The 22,078-nt window shown below is 35.5% G+C and overlaps 1 protein-coding gene across 3 annotated transcripts in view; it reads left to right on the forward strand.

Annotated features, from left to right (window-relative positions):
- Positions 1 to 21,893, forward strand: part of LOC107848326 (long chain base biosynthesis protein 2a) — an 81,969-nt gene extending 60,076 nt beyond the window's left edge. Inside the window, exons 2-11 of one of the 3 annotated variants that reach the window (XM_047398716.1) lie at positions 4,885 to 4,973; positions 5,132 to 5,277; positions 5,351 to 5,475; positions 5,549 to 5,642; positions 5,828 to 5,895; positions 6,116 to 6,277; positions 6,785 to 6,911; positions 7,011 to 7,177; positions 7,311 to 7,418; positions 21,515 to 21,893. In XM_047398716.1, coding sequence (XP_047254672.1) covers positions 4,885 to 4,973; positions 5,132 to 5,277; positions 5,351 to 5,475; positions 5,549 to 5,642; positions 5,828 to 5,895; positions 6,116 to 6,277; positions 6,785 to 6,911; positions 7,011 to 7,177; positions 7,311 to 7,418; positions 21,515 to 21,661 — 1,233 coding nt within the window. In that variant the 3' untranslated portion in view covers positions 21,662 to 21,893. Of the gene's footprint in view, positions 1 to 4,884; positions 4,974 to 5,131; positions 5,278 to 5,350; positions 5,476 to 5,548; positions 5,643 to 5,731; positions 5,896 to 6,115; positions 6,278 to 6,784; positions 6,912 to 7,010; positions 7,178 to 7,310; positions 7,419 to 21,514 lie in introns of all 3 variants that reach the window. The other 2 variants (XM_016693064.2, XM_047398715.1) reach the window with 2 other exon arrangements.
- Positions 21,894 to 22,078: the final 185 nt, after the last annotated feature.

A 22,078-nucleotide genomic window follows, 5' to 3' on the forward strand; every position in this document is an offset into this window, starting at 1 on the left:
CCAGTCACGTATCTTAATTAAGCACTATCCAATTATTAATTTTTCCTGCTCTCTCACTCTTACCTGCAAAATAATTTTAAAGTATAGTTTTAGCCACCCAGATGAGCTTGGATCCTTTCTTATGGGAAAATGGATGAATTAGATATTTCTTTAACCATGCAGGCAACATGTTGGTATACCTATTTCTTTAGACAAAGATGTCTTCACAGTTTTTTCCAAAAATGAAAAAGTTCCCTTTTTTTGCAAAGAACTTGCTTCTCTTGAAAGGGTATTTCTTTTTAATGAGATCATTATTTTTATTTATTGCCTCATGGATTTTGAGACACTCATTAGTTGGATGTCCTATTTTTCCACAAATATAACATAGAACCTCTGTAAGGATAGTTTTCTTATGAAATCCTTGTCTATGCATTTCACTATGAATTCTATTATTTTAATGATTTATAATTCTTGAAGATTGATTCCACTTGTTAGTTTTATCATGATACAGTCTTAGTTTAGAGTTCTCTTGGCTTAAAATTTTGATTTTTTCTTTTTCACAAATCAATTCTCCATTCTTTTATTTAAGAGAGGACTCAATCTTTAGAAATTCATCACTAGCAGTATTTTTTATTTATCAAAAATGGAGAGCTTGAGAACTTCTGCCTTAAGGGCTAGGATGGTTGCACCATGTTGGTTTTCTTGTTTCTTTAGAGATCAGTTTTCTTTCTCTATAGTGCTCGTGCCTTTTTCAGTATCTATGATTTCATACTTGAAGATGGCAAGAGTTTTGAGCAACTATTCTTTATTAGTTGTTAAATCATTTTGTTTATCAATTAATTCATGATAGTGTTTAACTTTTTCTTAGAGAAAAGTGAATCTTATCTTTTTGTTCAGAGATACTTACATTAGATTTGTATGCTTCTTCCTTTTATCTTCCTCTTGATCAAAGTCACCCATATTTATGAATGCAACATTATCTATGTTGCTATCAAATTCTTTCAGCCATAGCATAAGATTGTTTAGGTTACCTTTATCTTTGGCTTTTAGCTCTGTCTGTATTCTTTCTTTTCTCCATTCTACTTTGGAGGTCACCTTTATCTTTGGCTTTTAACTCCATCAGTATTCTTTCCTTTCTCCATTTTGTTTCTCATAATGGACAATCTTTAATCAAGTGGTTTGTTTTTCACACTTAAAGCACCCACTTTGTGATCTATCGTTGGACTGGTGTCTGTTACATGTTCTCTCTCCTAAAGAATTTTTTTAAATTTTTGGTAATGAATGTCGCTTGTTCTTTATCTAGATTAGAATCATCACTCTCATAAGCATTTAATATTAATGACTGGTTCTTGGTTCCTACCTTCTTAGGGGTGATCATATTCATAAGTTTCCAGATTTCCTACCAACTCATCAAGAGTCATGGTGGTGAGGTCTTTTGCTTCCCTTATGGCTATCACCTTGACGCCCCAATTTTCTTTTGGAAAGACCCTCAACACCTTATATACTTTTTCTTTAATAGTCAAGGTCGTTCTTAGTAAGGAGAGCTCATTCACAAATGTGGTGAGTCGAGTTATCATCTCTTGCAAGGTCTTACTATCCTTCATCTTGAATGTTTCATACTCAGTGAAAAGCATAGCAACTCTAAACTTTCTAACTTGACTAAGGCCTTCATGAGTTGACTAGTGCATCCCAGATTTATTTAGCAGTGGAATAGTTTGGTACTCTGTTATACTCAACCAAGACCACATATGTATGTTCTTAGCTTTAGCATTCTTATTTAGAATAATAAGATCCTCAGGCACATAGTGTGTTCTTATCTTTCTAAGTTACACTCCATCCAGTGTTTTCATAGGAATTGTAGGTCTTATAGTAATTCTATCCCATAATTCAGCCTGAATGAAGTCCTCTATATGAGCTTTCCACCATGAGAAGTGAGACCCATTAAAGAAAAGAGGTCTTGTAGTTGATTGACCTTCACAATGTCTAGTAGGAGGTGCAGGATTCATCTTGATCTTATCTTAAGAAGTTAACTTTTTAAAAAAATAGCGTAGCTATGATACCAATTGATATTCTACATGCCCTACTAGTTTAGTGAATTGTAGATTATTAATTCTTACGCTTGGATCGGGTTGTCAAATGTGCTCCACCAAAGAGATAAAAAGCAATAAACTTAAAGAACACAAATTTTCACGTGGAAAACACCCTACTCAAAAGGTGTAAATAATATGATCTACAACTTCTGTAAGATTTACCCGAAATTTCACTAAAACACGAGCCTCTCAACAGTTGATTACAAACTATGCAACCTAAGGAATTATAAACTCTAACCCCTTACAACTCAACAACTAGGAATTATAAACTCTATTTCCTAACAACTCATAAACCAGCCTTGGCTTGCGATCCCAAGATTCCAAGTCACCCCAACTTGAAAACAAACTTCTCTTTCAGTTTATAACACACACTGGAAACTATGAAATCAAAAAATTACTACTCGATGTACAATCCTAATACAATCAGGCTAAACTCTAGCTAGATTCACTATGTGTAGACCTGTTCCTTCAAGGAGTTTCTTCCGCAGCACCTCAATGATCAACTCTGATCTTTGCATTTGCTTTGTATGAGTGTGCCCAAATGACTTTGTAGAAGCTTTTGGGTACTTATAGCTGTTGATGCTTGCTTCTTCAAAGTCGGTTTACTTTTCCTTCAAAAGAATCCCATATCTTTTTGGAACGCAATTGAGTAATTCCATTCCTATTTGGACACCTTTGCACCTTCCTCTTTCAAACCTTTCCTTACATGAATTTAACTAATTTAGGCATCCTTTTTTGCTAAGGAATTTCATGTCTTGAAACCGCATCACAACTTTTCCAACTTGGTTTTGCATAAATTATCAAAGTCAATCAACCATTTTCTTCTTCACTGTAAACACACATTGTCTCATTGTCCCTAATCTGATGCAACTTTTCGGGACGCCATTTTCATTTTGGCTTTAGTCTTTATAGTACTGTTATAAGCCATTTCCTGTGAATTCTCAAATCACACGAAGACATGCTAATATTCAAAAAGAGGGGTCATGTTCTTTAATTTAGCCTTTAAGTCTTCTCAAATGAGATCGTATTCAAAAACCTTCTCAAACTCTTGTATCTAAACCTGGATTGTTCAGGAAGTCCAAAAATGTAATACCAAGCTACCCATAGCATTAAATCATGAAATAAAGCACAATTGCTCAAAATGGCTGTTTTAGTTATTGCAGAGATCCACTATCACTTAAACTACTTACATTGTATGAAAAGTACTAAGCATGATGATAAGGAGAGTAGAAAGCTTTTGTTGATAAAAGGAGTAAGCTTTGGAAGATCCAGCGATGATGATGTGACTATATTTGATATTATATATTTTATGATGCACTTTTGTTGTGTGAACCAAATAGAAATTAAAGCGATGATTTCATCTTAGAGGGATTCACTCGTATTTGAAGCCATCTTTAGGTTAAAAAAACTGATAAAGATTAGGGGCGGCTCTACCTTATAAAAAAAATAGGCTACCGCCTTAGGCCCCCAAATTTGAGAAGCCACAATTTTTACGATAATATATTATAGATTTTTTAAAATAAATTAAATATTATTTATAAAAAAAATAAATCTTTTATATAAAAAAAAGAATTATTAGAAGTTCATATATCTAGATTATTATGTCTCAAAAGATTAAATAAAAGGGACGACCCGGTTCATACCTACTCCGTAGGTGTCGGGGAGGGGGGGACCACTCTGGGCCTGACCTACGCGCCCTCACCCCAGCTTCGCTGGAGGGGCGTTTCGAACCCCCGACCCTGGCACACCACGGTAAGCAAGCTTACCGCTGAGCCAATGATTAAATACATTCCTTATATTATTACTTAAAAAAAAAATTAGAACAAATGATCATATAATTTTTAAAATAGAGTTAGTAAAGAAAATTATTTTTTCTTACACATTTAAGGCTTTCATTTGATTTTCACCTTAGATCACCAATATATTTAAGCCGTACCTGACAAAGATCAATATTTTCAATATTAATGTTGACTCACAGAGAAAAATTTGTTGATATCCTGGGATATATGTTAGAAATATTTTCACTCTTTATCTGGAGCTTTCACTTGAAACAAAGAAGAATGATAAAAGTATTTAGCAAGGTGTGCTAAAAAAACTGAGTCCATGGAAGAAGCAATATTTATTCTTTAGGATACTCTCATTAGTAGTGCACTACTAAAAGAACAGGAATTTCTGACAGACAAATCTTGTACCTAAACAGCAAAATTCGTCATTTCAAATGGCTTTGGAGGTACTTTATGGAAGGTAATGAAGTATAGAAGGAATTGATTATTGTCATCTATGAAAAGAAGAATGGATGAAGAAATATTATACAGGAAATATGGAAGGGAATATGTAAGCTTTGGGAATATTTCAACCAGTTCCACTAGACTGGACGTTGGCAATGCGTTGAAAAGTAGATTTTGGACAAATTTGTGGGTTGGAGATGAATGCTTGCAGGATAAATTCTCTTACTCTTTCTAATGACTCAACTAAAAGCATGGTATTATGGCTGACTATCATTCAAATTCTAGTTGGCAGCTAGATTTCAGAAGGAATTTGAATGATACGGAAGACTACAGCTCATGTTTAGGTAGCATTCTTTGAGTGAGTTGCAACATGGAGGAACAATTAACTTTTAACAACCAACAAAAGAGGGATTTTTCATGCCTAACAGATTCTATTTGGGTGGTACAAGAAGTAGATATTGCTGGTAGTCCATGGAACCACTTGCTACAAACATTTATTTCCATGAGAAACACAAAAATACTTGCGCTAAGCATAAATGTGACTAGTTTCCAGTTTTGGTCAATTAATTTATATCGTACTATTGCAGGATTGTTTCGAACGACCTATATGTAGTGCTCCAGATGCTTGGTTTGATGTGGTGAAGCGTGTGACCAATGATAACAACAAGATACTAAAGTGACTTTCGATAAATCATTTCAATTCTTCATTTACTATCTGCACATGTTCTGATTGGTGCAAGGACTCTCTCAATTATGGTTTATACGACATGTATTTAGGAGTAACGATATTGTACTTTTTTTTTTTCTCAATCAAAAGAAATGCAAATTATGCAGGCGGACGGAAAATGTTTCAAGGTGCCTTAACCTGGGATCATATAATTATCTTGGTTTTGCTGCATCTGATGAATATTGTTCACCTCGCATAATTGAATGTCTGAAAACTTTTTCCGCAAGCACTTGCAGTACCCGTGTTAACGGAGGTAGGTAAATTTTTCTCCTGTGCATTGTTCCGGAAAAGGGTGCTTTCTTATAGGTCATTATTTGCTAAAACAGGAACAACAACAGTACATACTGAATTAGAAGAGCATGTGGCTAAATTTGTTGGAAAACCAGCTGCTATTGTTTTTGGCATGGGTTATGCAACAAACTCGGCCGTGCTTCCTGTCTTGATAGGAGAGGTACATAGAGTTACTATCGTATCATTGGGTTTAACTTATCATTTTTACTTAGCTTCGAATTTGGTCATTGCAGGGAGGTTTGATTATTAGTGATTCTCTGAACCATGGCTCGATTGTAAATGGAGCTAGAGGATCTGGAGCCACCATTTGTGTTTTTCAACATAACAGTAAGTTTTTTAAAATGTGTCCCTTCTCCTTATTGGTAGTAATGTGTTTGGATAACTAGGTATATTGTCTTATGCCCTTCTTTCTCTAGCACCATCGCACTTAGAGAGAGTTTTACGAGAGAATATTGCTGAGGGACAACCTAGAACTCATAGACGGTGGACTAAGATAATTGTTGTGGTGGAAGGCATATATAGCATGGAAGGGGAGCTTTGCAAGCTTTCAGAGATAATTGCCATTTGCAAGAAGTACAAGGTAGTTCATGAAACTATTTTTCATCTTAATAACTAACTTTATGATTTTTCTTAGAATAAGAACAACTTCAACTTCTTAACTAACAAGGTAAATCATCTTCGACTTCCGGGACAAACGCTCTTTGTTATAAGGACAGACAATATTTCTATTATATAACTTTAGGCACTTGTTTGGCGTATTCCTCATGCGTCTTTGTGTAGCTGATCCTTTTTTGTTGTAGGCATATGTTTATTTGGATGAGGCTCACAGCATTGGAGCAGTTGGTAAAACAGGAAAAGGGGTCTGTGAGCTCTTGGGAGTAGATACTGCAGATGTGGATGTAATGATGGGAACCTTCACAAAGTCATTCGGATCCTGTGGGGGTTATATTGCAGGATCTGAGGTATGTTCCCATTATCACTGTTATGGAAATGCTACTTAACTAGCTCTATCATTAGTTGGGTGCTTCTTTGCCAAGAAATAGTTAAAAGGATTCAAGAAAAATATAACGATCTATTTATTCAGATTTTCTGGTTGAATTACATCATGAAATTGAAGTTTTAACCTAGCTGTGCTATCTTAGAGCATCACCAGATTTTATCTGGCTATATGCTATTTTATTATGTCAACTTTTCATTCTTATTTTGATTACCCAATTCAGAAATGAAACTTAATTTTCACACAAATCGTGTAAAGATACATTCTGGTAAAGCATCATAATGGACTGAGAACGATATCATGTTCCAAACTGAGTAACTGACAGCAAACCATTAAATGGAGGAAAAATAATAATTGTTGTTTCAATTTTACCTTCCATTTTTGAATCCAGGGTGCTCAAAAAGATTTTCTTTTGGTAGATTTGATGGTGTTATTTGTAATAGATGATTCTATATCAACACAACAATTTCAGGAACTTATTGAATATTTGAAGTACACTTGCCCAGCACATCTATATGCAATATCCATATCACCTCCAGCTGCCCAACAAATCATTTCTGCTATTAAGGTTTTGCTTGGTGAAGATGGTTCAAATAGAGGTCAAAAGTTCTTTCGAAAGTATATGTGTACTTTACAGTATCTTTATGATTATGCCTTCATGATTCTGACTAATCTTTAGAGAAATTTCATTATTATAGGGGCACAGAAAATAGCACGCCTGCGTGAAAATAGCAACTTCTTCCGCTCTGAACTGCAGAAGATGGGTTTTGATGTTCTAGGAGACTACGATTCACCTGTGATGCCTATAATGCTCTATAATATTGCAAAATTACCTGCCTTTTCTCGAGAGTGCCTTAAACAGAATGTACACTTTCTTCTCTTGTTATTTCTACTTTATCCTTATCTATCTAGCTTATTCTTTGTGATTAATAGACATAATTTTCTTCCTACTTGTATCTGTGTCTTATTAATACTTAGTGCATGGTCGGTTACTCTAGGTAGCCGTTGTGGTAGTTGCTTTTCCAGCTACCCCTTTACTTTTGGCCAGAGCACGCATATGTATCTCTGCTGCCCACTCAAGGGAAGATCTCATCAAAGCATTGGAGGTTAGAACTTGATCTTGCATTTCATTACCGTTTCAATTGATGATTGTTCTCTTGTGCGCTGTACCCTTGTTATGAACTTTGAATTCATCTAGTTTGGCATTCACTCGAATTGTTTTCAGTTAGAAGGTTTTCTACTCCTTTTTCCCCTTTTTCCTCTGACTCTCAACTCAATGCATCACAGACTACGAGTCTACGCCAAGTAAGAAGAACTAACGAAACTTGACTTCTTATTGAATGTCATACTTAACTGAGAGTTCTTCCGGTGCTGAAAGAACCCAGGATGTTAGTAATATGGGTTGTTCACTGGAAAATTCAAAATTTAGACTAAGGGTTCATAATAATTGCTATCTTGTTATGTATATACGTTAATTGTTGGAAGCAATGGGTGCAATTGAACCCACAAACTTAGCTTAGATCCTCCACTCGTGGAACTTTTGCACACTGATAGTTAAGATGATTCGGCCACTTCCCCCCTTTTCCAGAGGGATGTAGATTTCACTCATGCATTCTTGTCAGCTTGTGTAGAAGCATCTTGTTGCCAGCGCTAAGGAAATAATATTTCACTTATATGCCCATGAACTGAGCTGCTAGACTTAATATATTTGTCACTCATCGCAGAGTCAAGTTTTTCATTAAGGGTTCAAAATATGAAGAAGCACACATAAGTCAAAGGGTGTTCACTATATATAAATAAATTAATCAGGTATAAGCAATGTAGTTTTTTGTCCGACTTCACTCGTATAACCTTTTCTAAAGGAATCCGTAGCTAAAAGAACAGTTTTTCAAGTCTAGGAGTCAAAACAAATAGTCTTTTTTTTTTTTATGTAACAAAATGGACAATTTGGTCAAAAATGGCCAAACTACAACTAACACCATTAACATCTGATAAACGTTTGGTGAAGAAAAAAAAAATATTAATAGAATTTGTCCCAAAATGGGCAAACCACATTTTCATAAATCCCTTTTTAATAGTTTACACATTTATGAGCAAACTACTTTTATTTAGGCAAACTATAATTTTTTTACTGAGATGTTCGACTGATAATTGATTAAACATCAAACTATTAATATCCTGAAAACATTCTTATTTATGTAAACATTTTGTCACTTTAATTTTTTAGAAATGATAAAGTTTTTTCACTAATAAATATGTGTTATTGTGTTTCATTTTATCTCATTATTCACGAGCAACATTCATTATTTATGGAACACTTTCTTTTCTCGCATATAGTTGTTCGTTTAAATTTCTTATAAGGATAAAAATAATGAGCGACACCGTTAGACTTCTTATCCAAAAAATATTATACTTCCTCCATTTAAAAAATAATGACCTACTTTCTTTTTTAATCGGTTCAATATGTCCTCTTTGCTTTTTTTGGTAATACTTCAATTTTAAAATTTATATGGAATATTTATGATCATAAAATTAAAGTATATTTTGGTACACTTGAAATAAATTTAATTTAGGACCACAAGATTCAAAAATCTTCTTTATTTTCTTAAACTCCTTGTCAAATTAAATTAGGTCATTCTTTTTTAAACAGGGGTAGTATTAAAGATAATAATAGATAAATTATATTCTAAGAAAATATTTATATAATAGATAAATTGAATTCTAAATTTTTTTTATGTAATTGAATTTTTTTGAAATGTTAAACATCAACATCTCTAATTTTAAATTATGATTTTAAAAAATATAGATAATAAAATATAATGTACAAAAATTAAAAGTTGTAATAAAAAATAATAGCAAATAATTACTTAGATGAAGTAAAATGAACCACAATTACTACAGCGGAATCAATTTTATTCGAATTAAAATTGAAAAACATATGACATTATAGGTTTGAACTACTAAAATTATAAAAACATACTGCATAAACATTAATCTTATTGAAAGACTATATGATAACTAATCAACGGTAAAAAAAAATTCAAATCAAATAACAAATCAACATAATGCATAAAACTTCCACTAGTTTTTTTTTTTTTTTCCTTTTCTTCATTAATCTTGATTTAGTGAAGGCAAACTGTCATTTTGGCTATCAAACCCTATTACTATTTGTTGTTGAATAGAATTGTTTGGCCAACCAACATTGGAACTAGTAAAACATGTGCTATTTCGAATATCAAATTCATTATCAGATAATTCTTCATCCTGAATAGTGCTTTGAGTTTTGTCATATATATCAAGTGTCGCTAAACACATTTGGTTGTGAAAATCTCAGAACTATGAAGAAAGACTAGTAAAGAGACATCATTTCAAATTCGAGTCTCCTCGAAAATTATATGACCATTACCCATAATTTATATGAGATATCTACCAGTGATAAGAATAAAAATTTTAATTATCAATTGAATCTATCAGTGGAAGAATCATAGTTTGCCTAAATAAAAGTAGTTTGTCCAAATGGGCAAACTATTAAAAAAAAATTTATGAAAACATGGTTTGTTCATTTTTGGGCAAGCCATATTAATATTCTTTTTCCTCCGCCAAACGTTTGTCGGACGATATTAATAGTGTTAGTTGTAGTTTGCCCATTTTTGGACAAACTGTCCGTTTTGTTACTAAAAAAAAAAGATTGTCCGTTTTGACTCCTAAGCTTGAAAAATTGTCTCTTTTAGCTCCGAAATCTTTCCGAAATTCATCCTTGGGGTAGGTGGGGGGTGTTAAGCAACTACTTTGCAAATAATTGCAAGATGATCATATATTGAAGTCCTCCATCTTCACAAAAAAAAATATTAGTGAAATACTTTGGTAGGATAGAGTCATGTCCAAGGGGGTTGGGGCTGGGGGATGTTTTGGGGGTGGGGTAAGAGGGAAGGGTTGGGTTGGAAATGGGGGAAAGGTCTGGTGTTAGGACAAGTTTGGGGTATGAGGTGAGGGGTGGAAGAGGTAGACGTGTTGCAAGAGATGATAGGTTGAGGGTAGAGTCTTGGAATATAGGGACCCTGTAGGGTAAGTCCATAGAGCTTATGAAAATTCTTAGAAAGAGGAGGATCAATATTGCATGTGTCCAGGAGACCAAGTGGGTAGGGTTTAAGGTTAAGGATATGGATGGGTACAAGTTGTGGTACTCAGGAAGAAAAAGGCATAGGAATAGAGTGGCATCCTAGTAGATGAAGAGCTTAGAGAGCAAGTAGTGGAGCTTAAGAGGGTCAGCAATAGGTTGATGACAATTAAGTTAGTCATTGGGGGTTTACTCAGAACATGTGTAGTGTTTATGTGCCGCATGTGGGCTTGGACGGGGAGGAGAAAAAAAGGTTTTGGGAGGCTTTGGATAAGGTAGTGAGAAGTATGCCTAGCTTTGAGAAGATTGTTGTAGCAGGGGATTTTAATGGGTACATCAGGGTATTCTCGGAAGGCTATGACGATGTGTATGGAGGTTTTGGTTTTGGGGAAAGGAATGAAAAGGGAGTTGCTCTGTTGGATTTTGCAAGGGCCTTTGGGATGGTGGCAGAGAATTCGAGCTTTTCGAAGGAGGAGGATCAACTCATTACCTTCCGAAGCGCGATAGCCAACACTTAAATTGACTTTTTGCTACTTGGGAAGAGGGATAGGGCGCTATGAAAGGATTGTAAGTTCATTCCGAGTAAGAATCTTTCGACCCAGCACAAGCTTCTAGTGATGGACTTAGTTGGACAAGAAGAGGAGGGGCAGGAAGGGTCGATCTAGAATTAAGTGGGGTGGCTTAATGCTGGTGAATCGCTGGAGATAGGAGAAAAAGTTGTGGGAATGGAGGTGTGGGAGTGTAGAGGCATGGATAGTTGTGGGATAGGGCTGAAAGTTGTATTAAGGAGACTACTAGAGAGATGTTAGGTATCTCGAGAGACCGGGCTAGACAGCATCGGGGGGACTAGTGGTGAAATGAATAAGTTAAGAAGAAAGTGGAGACTAAGAAGGGGGCATATGCTAAGTTGGTTGTGAGTAAGGATGAAGAGGAGAAGCAAGTAAATAGGGAGAAATACAAGTTAGCTAGGAAATAAGCTAAGTTAGCAGTTATAGCTGTTAAGACTACAGGGTTTGAGAGCTTGTATGCGGGGTTAAAGGAGAGAGACGGGGAAAAGAGGCTTATAGGCTTGCTAAGTCTAGGGACTGGAAGGGTCGTAACCTCGATCAAGTGAAGTGCATTAAGGGGGGATGGTAGAGTACTGGTGGAGGAAGTTCGCATTAAGAGAAGATGGCAGTCGTATTTTCATAGAATCTTGAATGATGAGGGGGAAAGAGACATTGCATTAAGGAGTTGGAGCACTCAGAGGAGTGTCGTGATTTCAGTTATTGTAGACATTTTAAGGTAGAGGAGGTCATAAAGGCTATTCACAGAATATGGAGGGGTAGGAAAACGGGGCCTGAAGAGATTCTAGTGGATTTTGAAAGTTTACTAGCGGGTCTGGTTAAGGTGGTTGACTGAATTATTTAACGGTATTTTCAAGACTACAAAAATTCCCGAGGCTTGAAGATGGAGTACTATGATTCCTTTATATAAGAACAAGGGTGACATTCAGAGTGTAAACAAATATAGGGGTATTAAGTTGTTGAGTCACACTATGAAGATTTCGGAGAAGGTAGTCAAGCGGGGGTTGAGGCGGATAGTGTCTATTTTGGAGAATCAGTTTGAATTTATGTCCATTCGCTCGACGGTAGAGGCAATTCACCTGGTGTAAAGAATGGTGGAGCAGTATAAGGAAAGGAAGAGGGACTTACACATGGTGTTCATCAACCTGGAGAAGGCATAAGACAAAGTCCCTAAGATTTTTTGGAGATGCTTGGAGGTGAGTGGGGTCCCATTAGCGTACATCAGATCGATTAAAGACATGTATGATGGAGCAAAGACTCAGGTGAGGATGGCGCGAGGAGATGAAGAGCATTTTCCTATCTTGACAGAGTTGCATCAGGGATCAACTCTTAGCCCGTTTTTGTTTATGTTAGTGATGGATACGTTGACACGGCGTATTCAAGGAGAGGTGCCTTGGTATATGCTTTTTGCAGATGATGTAGCTTTGATTGATGAAACGTGGGGGGTATGAATGATAAATTAAAGGTTTAAAGACAACCCCTTGAGTCTAAAGGGTTCAGGTTGAGTAGTACTAAGACAGAGTATATGGAAAGCAAGTTTAATGTCTTGATCTAGGAGGATGAGATGGTAGTGAGGTTGGATTCCTAGGTTGTTTGTAAGAGGAATAGCTTTAAGTATATCGGGTCTATGATTCAGGGAAATAGAGAGAATGATGAGGATGTCTCTCACCATATTGGGGCAGCATGGATAAAGTGGAGGCTCGCCTCTGTGTTGTGTGATAAGAAGGTGTCGCCTAAGCTTAAAGGCAAATTCTACAGAGTAGTAGTTCATTCGGCCATGTTGTATAGAGCGAAGTACTGTCCAGTCAAGAACTCTCACATTCAAAAATTGAAGGTCGATGTTACGTTGGATGTGCGGCCTTACTTGAGGAGATAGGTGTAACGCCTCGAGACAACCCCCTAGATGTCACATGATGCTTAGGACCACAAGTGATCCCAAGCTAACCCTTATATTGGCATAACTCGTGAGCAACTAAATAAAATATATTAATTTGAAAGAAATAAGTGAAAGATATGACTTTATTAAGTAGGTTCAATACAAAACTTAATAAAACAATTACAACTCTGGTTATACAAAACAAAACTGAAATTTAATACATCAACTATACTAACTGTCTATGAAGCCTCTACTAATATTGACTATAGGTAGCCGGGACATGACCCCCAGCTATCCTGAATCAATACGATTGAATAAAGAAAATAAGATGCTACTAGAACTATGATTGACTCAAGTCCTCAAATAAAAATGACTCATTACCTGGTGTCTGGAAGCTGCACAGTGTCAGATTATGATGTGTGGGCTGCAATTGGTACTTACATTATGAGACAATGTAGTACATAAACGTATATGTGGATCAGTACTTTTGGAATATACTGAGCATGTGGGGGTGAATGCATAAGTAAAACAATAACTCAATGTACTCATAAACTTTCAAATAATGCAGCTAAGTGTAAATGACTCACCTTGGGCTTGAATAAAACAAAGCTGTAAAATCATAAACATGAGTAGTAAGGCATAATGATAAACTTTGTGAGCCACAACACTTAGTTCTAAAAGCTTTTCTTTTATTCTGTAATAGGGAGTTTCTTCTAACCGACATAAACCATGTGAGCTGTCATGGAGTCCAACGTCTTACCCACGTTGGGAAAAGCTGTTTTACCCTTACCATCAGAATAGAACCTTATCTTAAGTGATCACTGACTCAGCCCACTATGGGCACTTAAAACTATGGTGGCTCGTAGTTCTGGGCCATGAGACCTTGGAATCATACCCAACTCGGTGCTAAATACTACTCATATACTTATATGCTCAGACTTTTAGGAAATCCACCTTAAAATAACACAAAGGTTTATAATGAAAACCAATTGTGTTTTTTTTTCTTTAAATCATAAACTATATGAACAATGTGGATTCCTTATCTTAGCTTAGGATCAAAAGATCAATTTCTTTCTTAAATCTTGGTAAACAGCTTATAAAAGAGGCTTAAGATCACAGTCTTCTTGAAATCTCAAAACTCATACTAGGGTTTAAAGCATACTAGGGTTTAAAGCATATGTACTTAAATTTTCAGAATTTCACAATAAAGCTTCATTCTCAACAATCATCTTGAAATCATTCAACAATATCAATTCATAATAAAAAGGTGCAATTCATGATATAAACCTTCAGGTCAAAGTATAAATAAATGAGATAAACATGTACTTCAATATGTAAATCACTTGTAAATTCATAAACTCAAACGAAGTAGTTTGGGTATGAACCCTAATTTGCGAATCATGAATCTTAAGAAAAAACAAGTTTTGGGCACAAGGATGAAAGAGGTATCCTTGTTCATAACCCCACATACCTTAATAATGAAGAAATTGTGAAAAGATTGAACCTTTAAGCTTAATTACCCAAACCCTAAGTTGTTTTTCTCCTCTTGTGTATTAGATGATGAACTAATGATTTTGATAGGGTTAAAATGTGTTTATAGACTATTAATATCATATAGTTATGTTTAGGGATAGTTATGTAGTGTCAAATGACTTGGTTTCCCTCGAAATAACTCAAAAATGAAGTTTCTACACCACTTGGCCATAGGCTTTGCGGCGCAAACTCCATGGCAAACATTAGGCTTTGCGGTGCAAACTCCATGGCAAACATTAGGCTTTGTGGTGCAAACCCTATGAAAAATATTAGGTTTTGCGATGCAAACCCTATGGCAAACATTACGCTTTGCGACGCAAACCCTATGGCAAATATTTTCCAGTGAATGTTTGCGATGGTATGGCAATGCCTAGTCATCGCCTAAGCTTTAGTTTGCGATGCCAATTTAGTGTTAAGGTCCTTAAACACTACCAACACCGCCCCCCCCCCACACACACACAACACCAACACATGATCTACCATCACTACGGGGGTCCAAAAGATTATTTTAGAAACATCGAAAGGGTGTTAAGACTATGGGGTGTTACATTATCTCCCCCTTGAAATCATTTGTCCTTGAATGATGGATAGAAACTCGTTGAAGTTTTAGAAACATGGAATAATGTATACAGGATATGTCTACTAATAAAGGATATAACTGAGCTAAAACATTAAAACTTTCATCATGAAACTGATTTTTGAGCTGACTTGACTTTACTTACTATAAAGAACTAATTCATGTTGAGAGTTTAGAACTATCTTGAGGTGTTCATGATACAATCAGACATCTAGAACTGTGAAATAAAGACTTATGCAAGCATGAATCATGAGACAACAAGACTAAGATTGTACATGGGGTATTACACTGTCTGAGCTGGAATACTTGAAAAACTGAGGTTATGCTCTGAACACTTATGAACTGAGTCATGACTAAATAGTTGAATCTGAAACATGATGCAAGATGCACAAACTGAGTTGAATTCATAATTTACATGGATGTGAACAATTACCTCATGGAATAGCCATATTCATGAAACTTTGGATAGTAAGACTAGATGGAAAGATAGAAAATAATAGAAGCTTATTTGTCTGATTACTAAACTGAATTGTTGGCTATACAGACTGAATTATACTGAAATCTTATACTCAACGGGAGAATTTCTTCAACACTGTTTGCAAGAAGTTCTAATAACATAAGGAAGGAAAGAATTCTTGGGCATGATCTGAATAAGATATTTGAGCAAGGAATCTGAATATAGCTATAACTCTGTAACATGGAACATAGGCCTACGAAACGAAAGTTGGGGTAGAATTACTAGGCCTTAGGCAATACTACTACCATTTTTATGCTTAGACATACTCCTCAAATACTCCCTCAACTATACGTTCCCCATCAATATTGCACTTCACTTGAGGCCACTTATAATCTTCACATGGGCACTGATAACCCTATCTACTGAAGTCTAAGCTGAACTGAATTCTCTTACTATGTTCAAGCCTAGTCGAATCTACAAAGTACTACACATAACACCATAACACTAGTCTGAACCATGAATTCAATACCCCATGCATTTTCACAACTTCATATCACAAGAATAACTCTTCTTACCCCTTCAATAACTAAATTCAATCCTCTTACTAGGAATTCACTAGCACACAATGCACCCATCCACTTACATACCAAGATGACATTCAAGTCTATCATTATATCCACATACGAACTTATAAGAAAACACTCATAAAAGCATTTGTCTCATATTCTCTGAACCTCTATCAATAACGACTTCCATGCACCATCCCTAAGAAAACACACACGAAATTTCAACTACCTATGACGTACATAAAAAAGCTCTGCCTTAATCATTCTTCACACTTATAACCTAAGATACAACAAGCATGCAATAATATTTTTCCAACATGAGATATTTAATCTCTCCTCTCTAAACAATTACTCATCACCACTATCAATTCACAAGGAGAGGTCGCTGAAAGATTAGAACATGAGGACCTAGAATATGAAAGAATATCATGCATAACTTGAACACTTAACTGAGGCCGTGAGTTCTAGGAATTGAGCATACTATGAAGCATAAGTACATGAGCCATGAACTGCATGACCTAAGTTCGGAGTTCATAAATTCGTGAATTATGATTCGTACTGCTGAGTGAACTGAAACTCCTACAGGGACTGGAAGCATACATGATTCTATGAAAAGTGCATGAACATAAGCTATGATCATGGAGCTGACATGTAAAACATAAGTAGATATCATGATGACTGAAGTAAAACAATTTGCACTGAGATAAGAATAGGTCGAGCATCTTCCTCTCTTACTAATGTTCTACAACACACTGACATCACTACTAGAATCTAAAAGCCTGACTTGGTTTCTTATTCTATCATCTCCCCCTTATCTTTTTTCCATCATTCTAAGTCTATGAACCCTTAATAAATTCAAAACTGAATTGTAACTACATTACTTTAGGGTCAAAGATATAATAATACACACAAATAATAAATTCACCCTGAAAGATTACACTTGAAAGTGTAAAATCCACAGCTAATACTTCCTTCTAAGATAGAACTCTTAAATTTCTATAGCCCAAATGGTCATCATATAATAACTTGAACACTTACTAACTTAGAATCTTCATGAGCATCACCGCACCCTGAGTTCATACCATCTAGACCTTCAACTCTTCTTTCTGTTAGCTCAATCATCCCAAATTCAGACTTAGATTCTAACACAACATGAATATTCCCAAACTTCTAATGAACTATACTAACTTAATCCTTGAACACTCCCTTAATATATACTATCCTTAACTTTCCTTAGCTTCAGCACTCATCACATACTTATACCCTTCTTGACAACATGCTTACTAAACATATTATCTGCCTCTTTTCCATTATGGCCTACCATTATCACATCTCTAAACTTGTATTCTTCCCTAAAACACGAGAATCACAATCATACCAAAAGACTCAATATCACCTATCCATAAATCCTTAACTTAGCTATTAAGAACACCATATACTATATAAATAGCCTCCTTCCACTTAGTAACTCAAGGGTACTACTAACCAAACACAACATATAGTAACCTTAGAAAATAATGCAACCCCATATCACCTTGGTCACACCTCTACATCATACTTACAACATCATACTCAATTGTAAATAAATGAACACAAACTCTTGCATATATTGTTCAAGCCTACTAAATCACTTCTATATAACTAGTATCACTAACGAAGCAATCATTATTTCCACCTTGATGATCATCCACTGTTCAAACTTAGCGTCTAGTGCTAAATATGATTTACAACCCAACCGCACATACTATTCTTACTTGGAAGCTATAAAATAAAGCATCAAGAAACACTAGTCCATTAGAATCTCATAATAACGATAATTGATCATGATCATATGGCCTATCTTATTATTAGCACATTCTCTCTCTACACATCACTACCATTCACCCATCTATACACCTAAATTCCTTTCATAGCTCTATAAGCTTCAACTGAACTCATTGCAACCTCAAGAGAAGCCTAAATTCACAATACTCAACCACCAAATACTTTTATCAATAACCTATACCTTTCTAACACAATAACTACCATTAATAACTTATTTTCTATTTCAAGTGAACAACAATTCACCTTAACTAACAACCCCTTCTCTACCTTCCACTAAGCTAACACGCGAGTATATATCACCTCACTACTAACTCGATTGTATGCAAAAGTTCATCAATACATATTCGATCAATCGTCATTACCACCTTTCTTGTCACTACACTTCTAAACCCATACTTCCAACTATAAGATGGTTCTACCACTTATGAATCATAACACTCAATGTCATAACATCTCTTGAATGCAAATTCTATTTAACAATTTGGGTTCATACTATCTCCTCTCATGAGCACTATCTGTATTGAAGGGTTAACAAGAAATCTGAATATATATCTTACTTTGTCTTAACTGAACAGCCCATAAGGATAAGGAAATAACTTCTAACTTGAGGAACTTAGAACAGACTAGTGAGCTCCTTTTAAGCCCCTTGTGTGACTTCTGAAGTTACTGATAGTAAATCTGAGAACATCATCTTGGGAGGAATTGGAATCTAGTACTCATGTTATCTCGGAAGGTTATAGATGGAGAGTTATGGAGTTACACCCGAACAGACAGAATTTTCTAAAAGAACAACTTTATAGAACGATCTAGAGCATGGATAAGGAAAACATTTCGTAAATGCCCTGTAGCCTCTCAAAGAAAAATACAGACATCTCTGTATTGTTTCGTAAGACCCTACTAGACACGACTTCATAGACACCCTAGGACATTTAAACTCTAGGCTCTGATACCAAGTTCGTAATACACCGAGACTACCCATTAGATGTCACATAATGCTTAGGACCACAAGTGATCCCAAGCTAACCCTTATACTGGCATAACTCATGAGCAACTAAATAAAATACATTAATCTAAAAGAAATAAGTGAAAGATATGACTTTACTAAGTAGGTTGAATACAAAACTGTATAAAATAATTACAACTCTGATTATACAAAACAAAATTGAAATTTAATACATCAACTATACTAACTGTCTATGAAGCCTCTACTAATATTGACTATAGGTAGCCAAGACATGACCCCCAACTATCCCGAATTAATACGGCCGGATAAAGAAAATAAGATGCTATTAGAACTGTGATTGACTCAAACCCTCAAATAAAAAGGACTCATCACCTAGTAACTGGAAGCTGCACACTATTTGATTATGATGTGTGGGCTGCAACTGGTACCTACATTATGAGACAATGTAGCCCATAGACATTTATATAGATTAGTACTTTTGAAATGTACTGAGTATGTGAGGGTGAATGCATAAGTAAAACAATAACTCAATGTACTCATAAACTTTCAAATAATACAGGATAAATGTAAATGACTCACATTGGGCTTGAATAAAACAAAGTTGTAAAATCATAAACATAAATAGTAAAGTATAATGATAAACTTTGTGAGCTACAACACTTAGTTCTAAAAGATTTTCTTTTATTCTGTATTAGGGAATTTCTTCTAATCGAATAAATAGTGTAAGCTGTCATGGAGTCCAACATCTTACCCATGTTGGGGAGAGTTGTTCTACCCTTGCCATCGGAATAGAACCTTATCTTAAGTGATCACTAACTTAACCCACTATGAGAACTTAAACCTATGGTGGCTCATAGTTTTGGGGCATGAGAACTTGGAATCATACTCAACTCGGTGCTAAATACTACTCTCATACTTATATGCTCAGACTTTTAGGAAATCCACCTTAAAATAGCACAAGGGTTTATAATGAAAACCAATTGTGCTTCTCTTTCTTTAAATCATAAACTATATGAACAATATGGATTTCTTATCTTAGCTTAGGACTAAAAGATCAATTTATTTATTAAATCTTGGTAAACAACTTATAAAAGAGGCTTAAGATCATAGTCTTCTTGAAATCTCAAAACTCATACTTGGGTTTAAAGCATATGTACTTAAATTTTCAAAATTTCACAATAAAACTTCATTCTCAACAATTATCTTGAAATCATTCAACAATATCAATTCACAATAAAGAGGTGCAATTCATGATATAAACCTTCAAGTCAGAGCAAAAATAGATGAGATAAACATGCACTTCAATACGTAAATCACTTCTAATTCATATACTCAAATGAAGTACTTTGAGTATGAACCCTAATTTGTAAATCATGAATCTTAAGAAAAAATAAGTTTTGAGCACAAGGATGAAAGATGTATCTTTGATCATAACCCCACATACCTTAATGACGAAGAAATTGTGAAGAGATTGAACCTTTAAGCTTGACTACCCTAACCCTAAGTCATTTTTCTTCTCTTGTGTATTAGATGATGAGCTAATGATTTTGATAGGGTTAAAACATGTTTAGGACTATTAATCTCATGTAGTTATGTTTATGGATGTTTATGTAGTGTCAAATAACTTGGTTGCCCTAGAAATAACTCAAAAATGGAGTTTCTACACCACTTGGTCATAGGCTTTGCGGAACAAACTCCATTGTAAACATTAGGCTTTGCGGCGCAAACCCTATGGAAAACATTAGGCTTTGCGACACAAACCCTTTGGCAAACATTTTCAGTGAACGTTTGCGATGGTATGGCGATGCCTAGTCATCGCCTAAGCTCTAGTTTGCAACGCCAACTTAGTTTTGAGGTCTTTAAACACTCTCAACACCCCCCACAACATGAACACATGACCTACCATCACTACGGGGGTCCCAAAGATCATTTTAGAAGGGTGTTACGACTCCGAGGTATTACAATAAGGTTAGGAATGAGACTATCGGAGAGAAGGTGAGAGTGGTTTTGTTGGAGGACAAGATGAGATGGTTCGGACATATGATGAAGAGGAGCATGAATACCCCAATTCGTAGGTATGAGAGGCTAGTTTTGGATGGTTTCAGGCGAGGTAGGGGTAGGCTAAAGAAATACTGGAGAGAGGTGATTAGACGTGACATGAAGCAGTTACGGCTTATTGAGGACATGACCCTATATAGAAAGATATGGAGGACACGAATTAGGTTAGAAGGCTAGTGCATGTGAGTGATTCGTAGCCAGTAGTTAGGAAAACTTTGGGGTAGTCGGGCTGGTAGTCTTAGGGTTGTGTCCATAGGTTGGAGCTGCTAGTAGGAGGGTATGAGGGTGGTGGGTGCCTTTGGTTTGTTAGTGTAGGGTATTACTTTGTCAGTGTTTTATTTCTGTTATTCCATCTTGTTTCATGTTTTATTATGACCTTGTTTACTATTCTTTGTCTTGAGCCAGGGGTTTATTGGAAATAACCTTTCTATTTCTCCGGAGGTAGTGGTAAGGATTGCGTACATTTTACTATCCCCAAACCCCACTATGTGGGAATACACTGGGTTTGTTGTTGTTGTACAATAATCACAACGTGGACAAATGTTTGTGTCTCAATTACTTATTCTTGTTAGAATATTATCTGGTTAGCCAATGTACTACTCCATATCTTATATTATGAGGAAGAAAAGCCATGGAGTTAATGAAAAGTTCTTTCTATGGCCAGGTTATCAGCAAAGTTGGTGATCTAGTGGGTATAAAATACTTGCCAGGTGAGCCCAAGAAACAACCACTGCCAGAAGAAAACAGCACCAAGCTAAACTGTCGCATAAGCAAAAGTTTGTGCAAACACTCGCAGAACAACGGTTTTTGAGTCCACATGCACTATTTAACAATCTGACAGATTGATGTCATTTGTGTTAATGCTTTGAAAAATACAGAATTACAAATTTTAAACTTACGTAACAAAACTTCAAAATGGACAAGAAGTTTAGTTCTAATTTTAAAATGCAAAAGTTCTAAATCAGTTAATTACTTGTATGACGAAAAAATTCCAATTTAATCTACATAATAAACTCTAAATATAATGGTGCTTCTTTTTCTAACTGAAGAAAACCCCCACGGCCAGCTAACACACAAATTCAAAACTCTGGATCATAAACTCGCGCAACTATCCTCCACGTATACACCAAGCTTTGATCTACAACAAAGTTCGAACTTGTAACACCTACATCTAATCCACATTACACGTACGCATACCACTAAACCAAAGCCGGGGTACAATTTATAC

This window comes from Capsicum annuum, chromosome 11 (assembly GCF_002878395.1).
Source record: "Capsicum annuum cultivar UCD-10X-F1 chromosome 11, UCD10Xv1.1, whole genome shotgun sequence".
In the NCBI taxonomy this organism is placed as follows: Eukaryota; Viridiplantae; Streptophyta; class Magnoliopsida; order Solanales; family Solanaceae; genus Capsicum; species Capsicum annuum.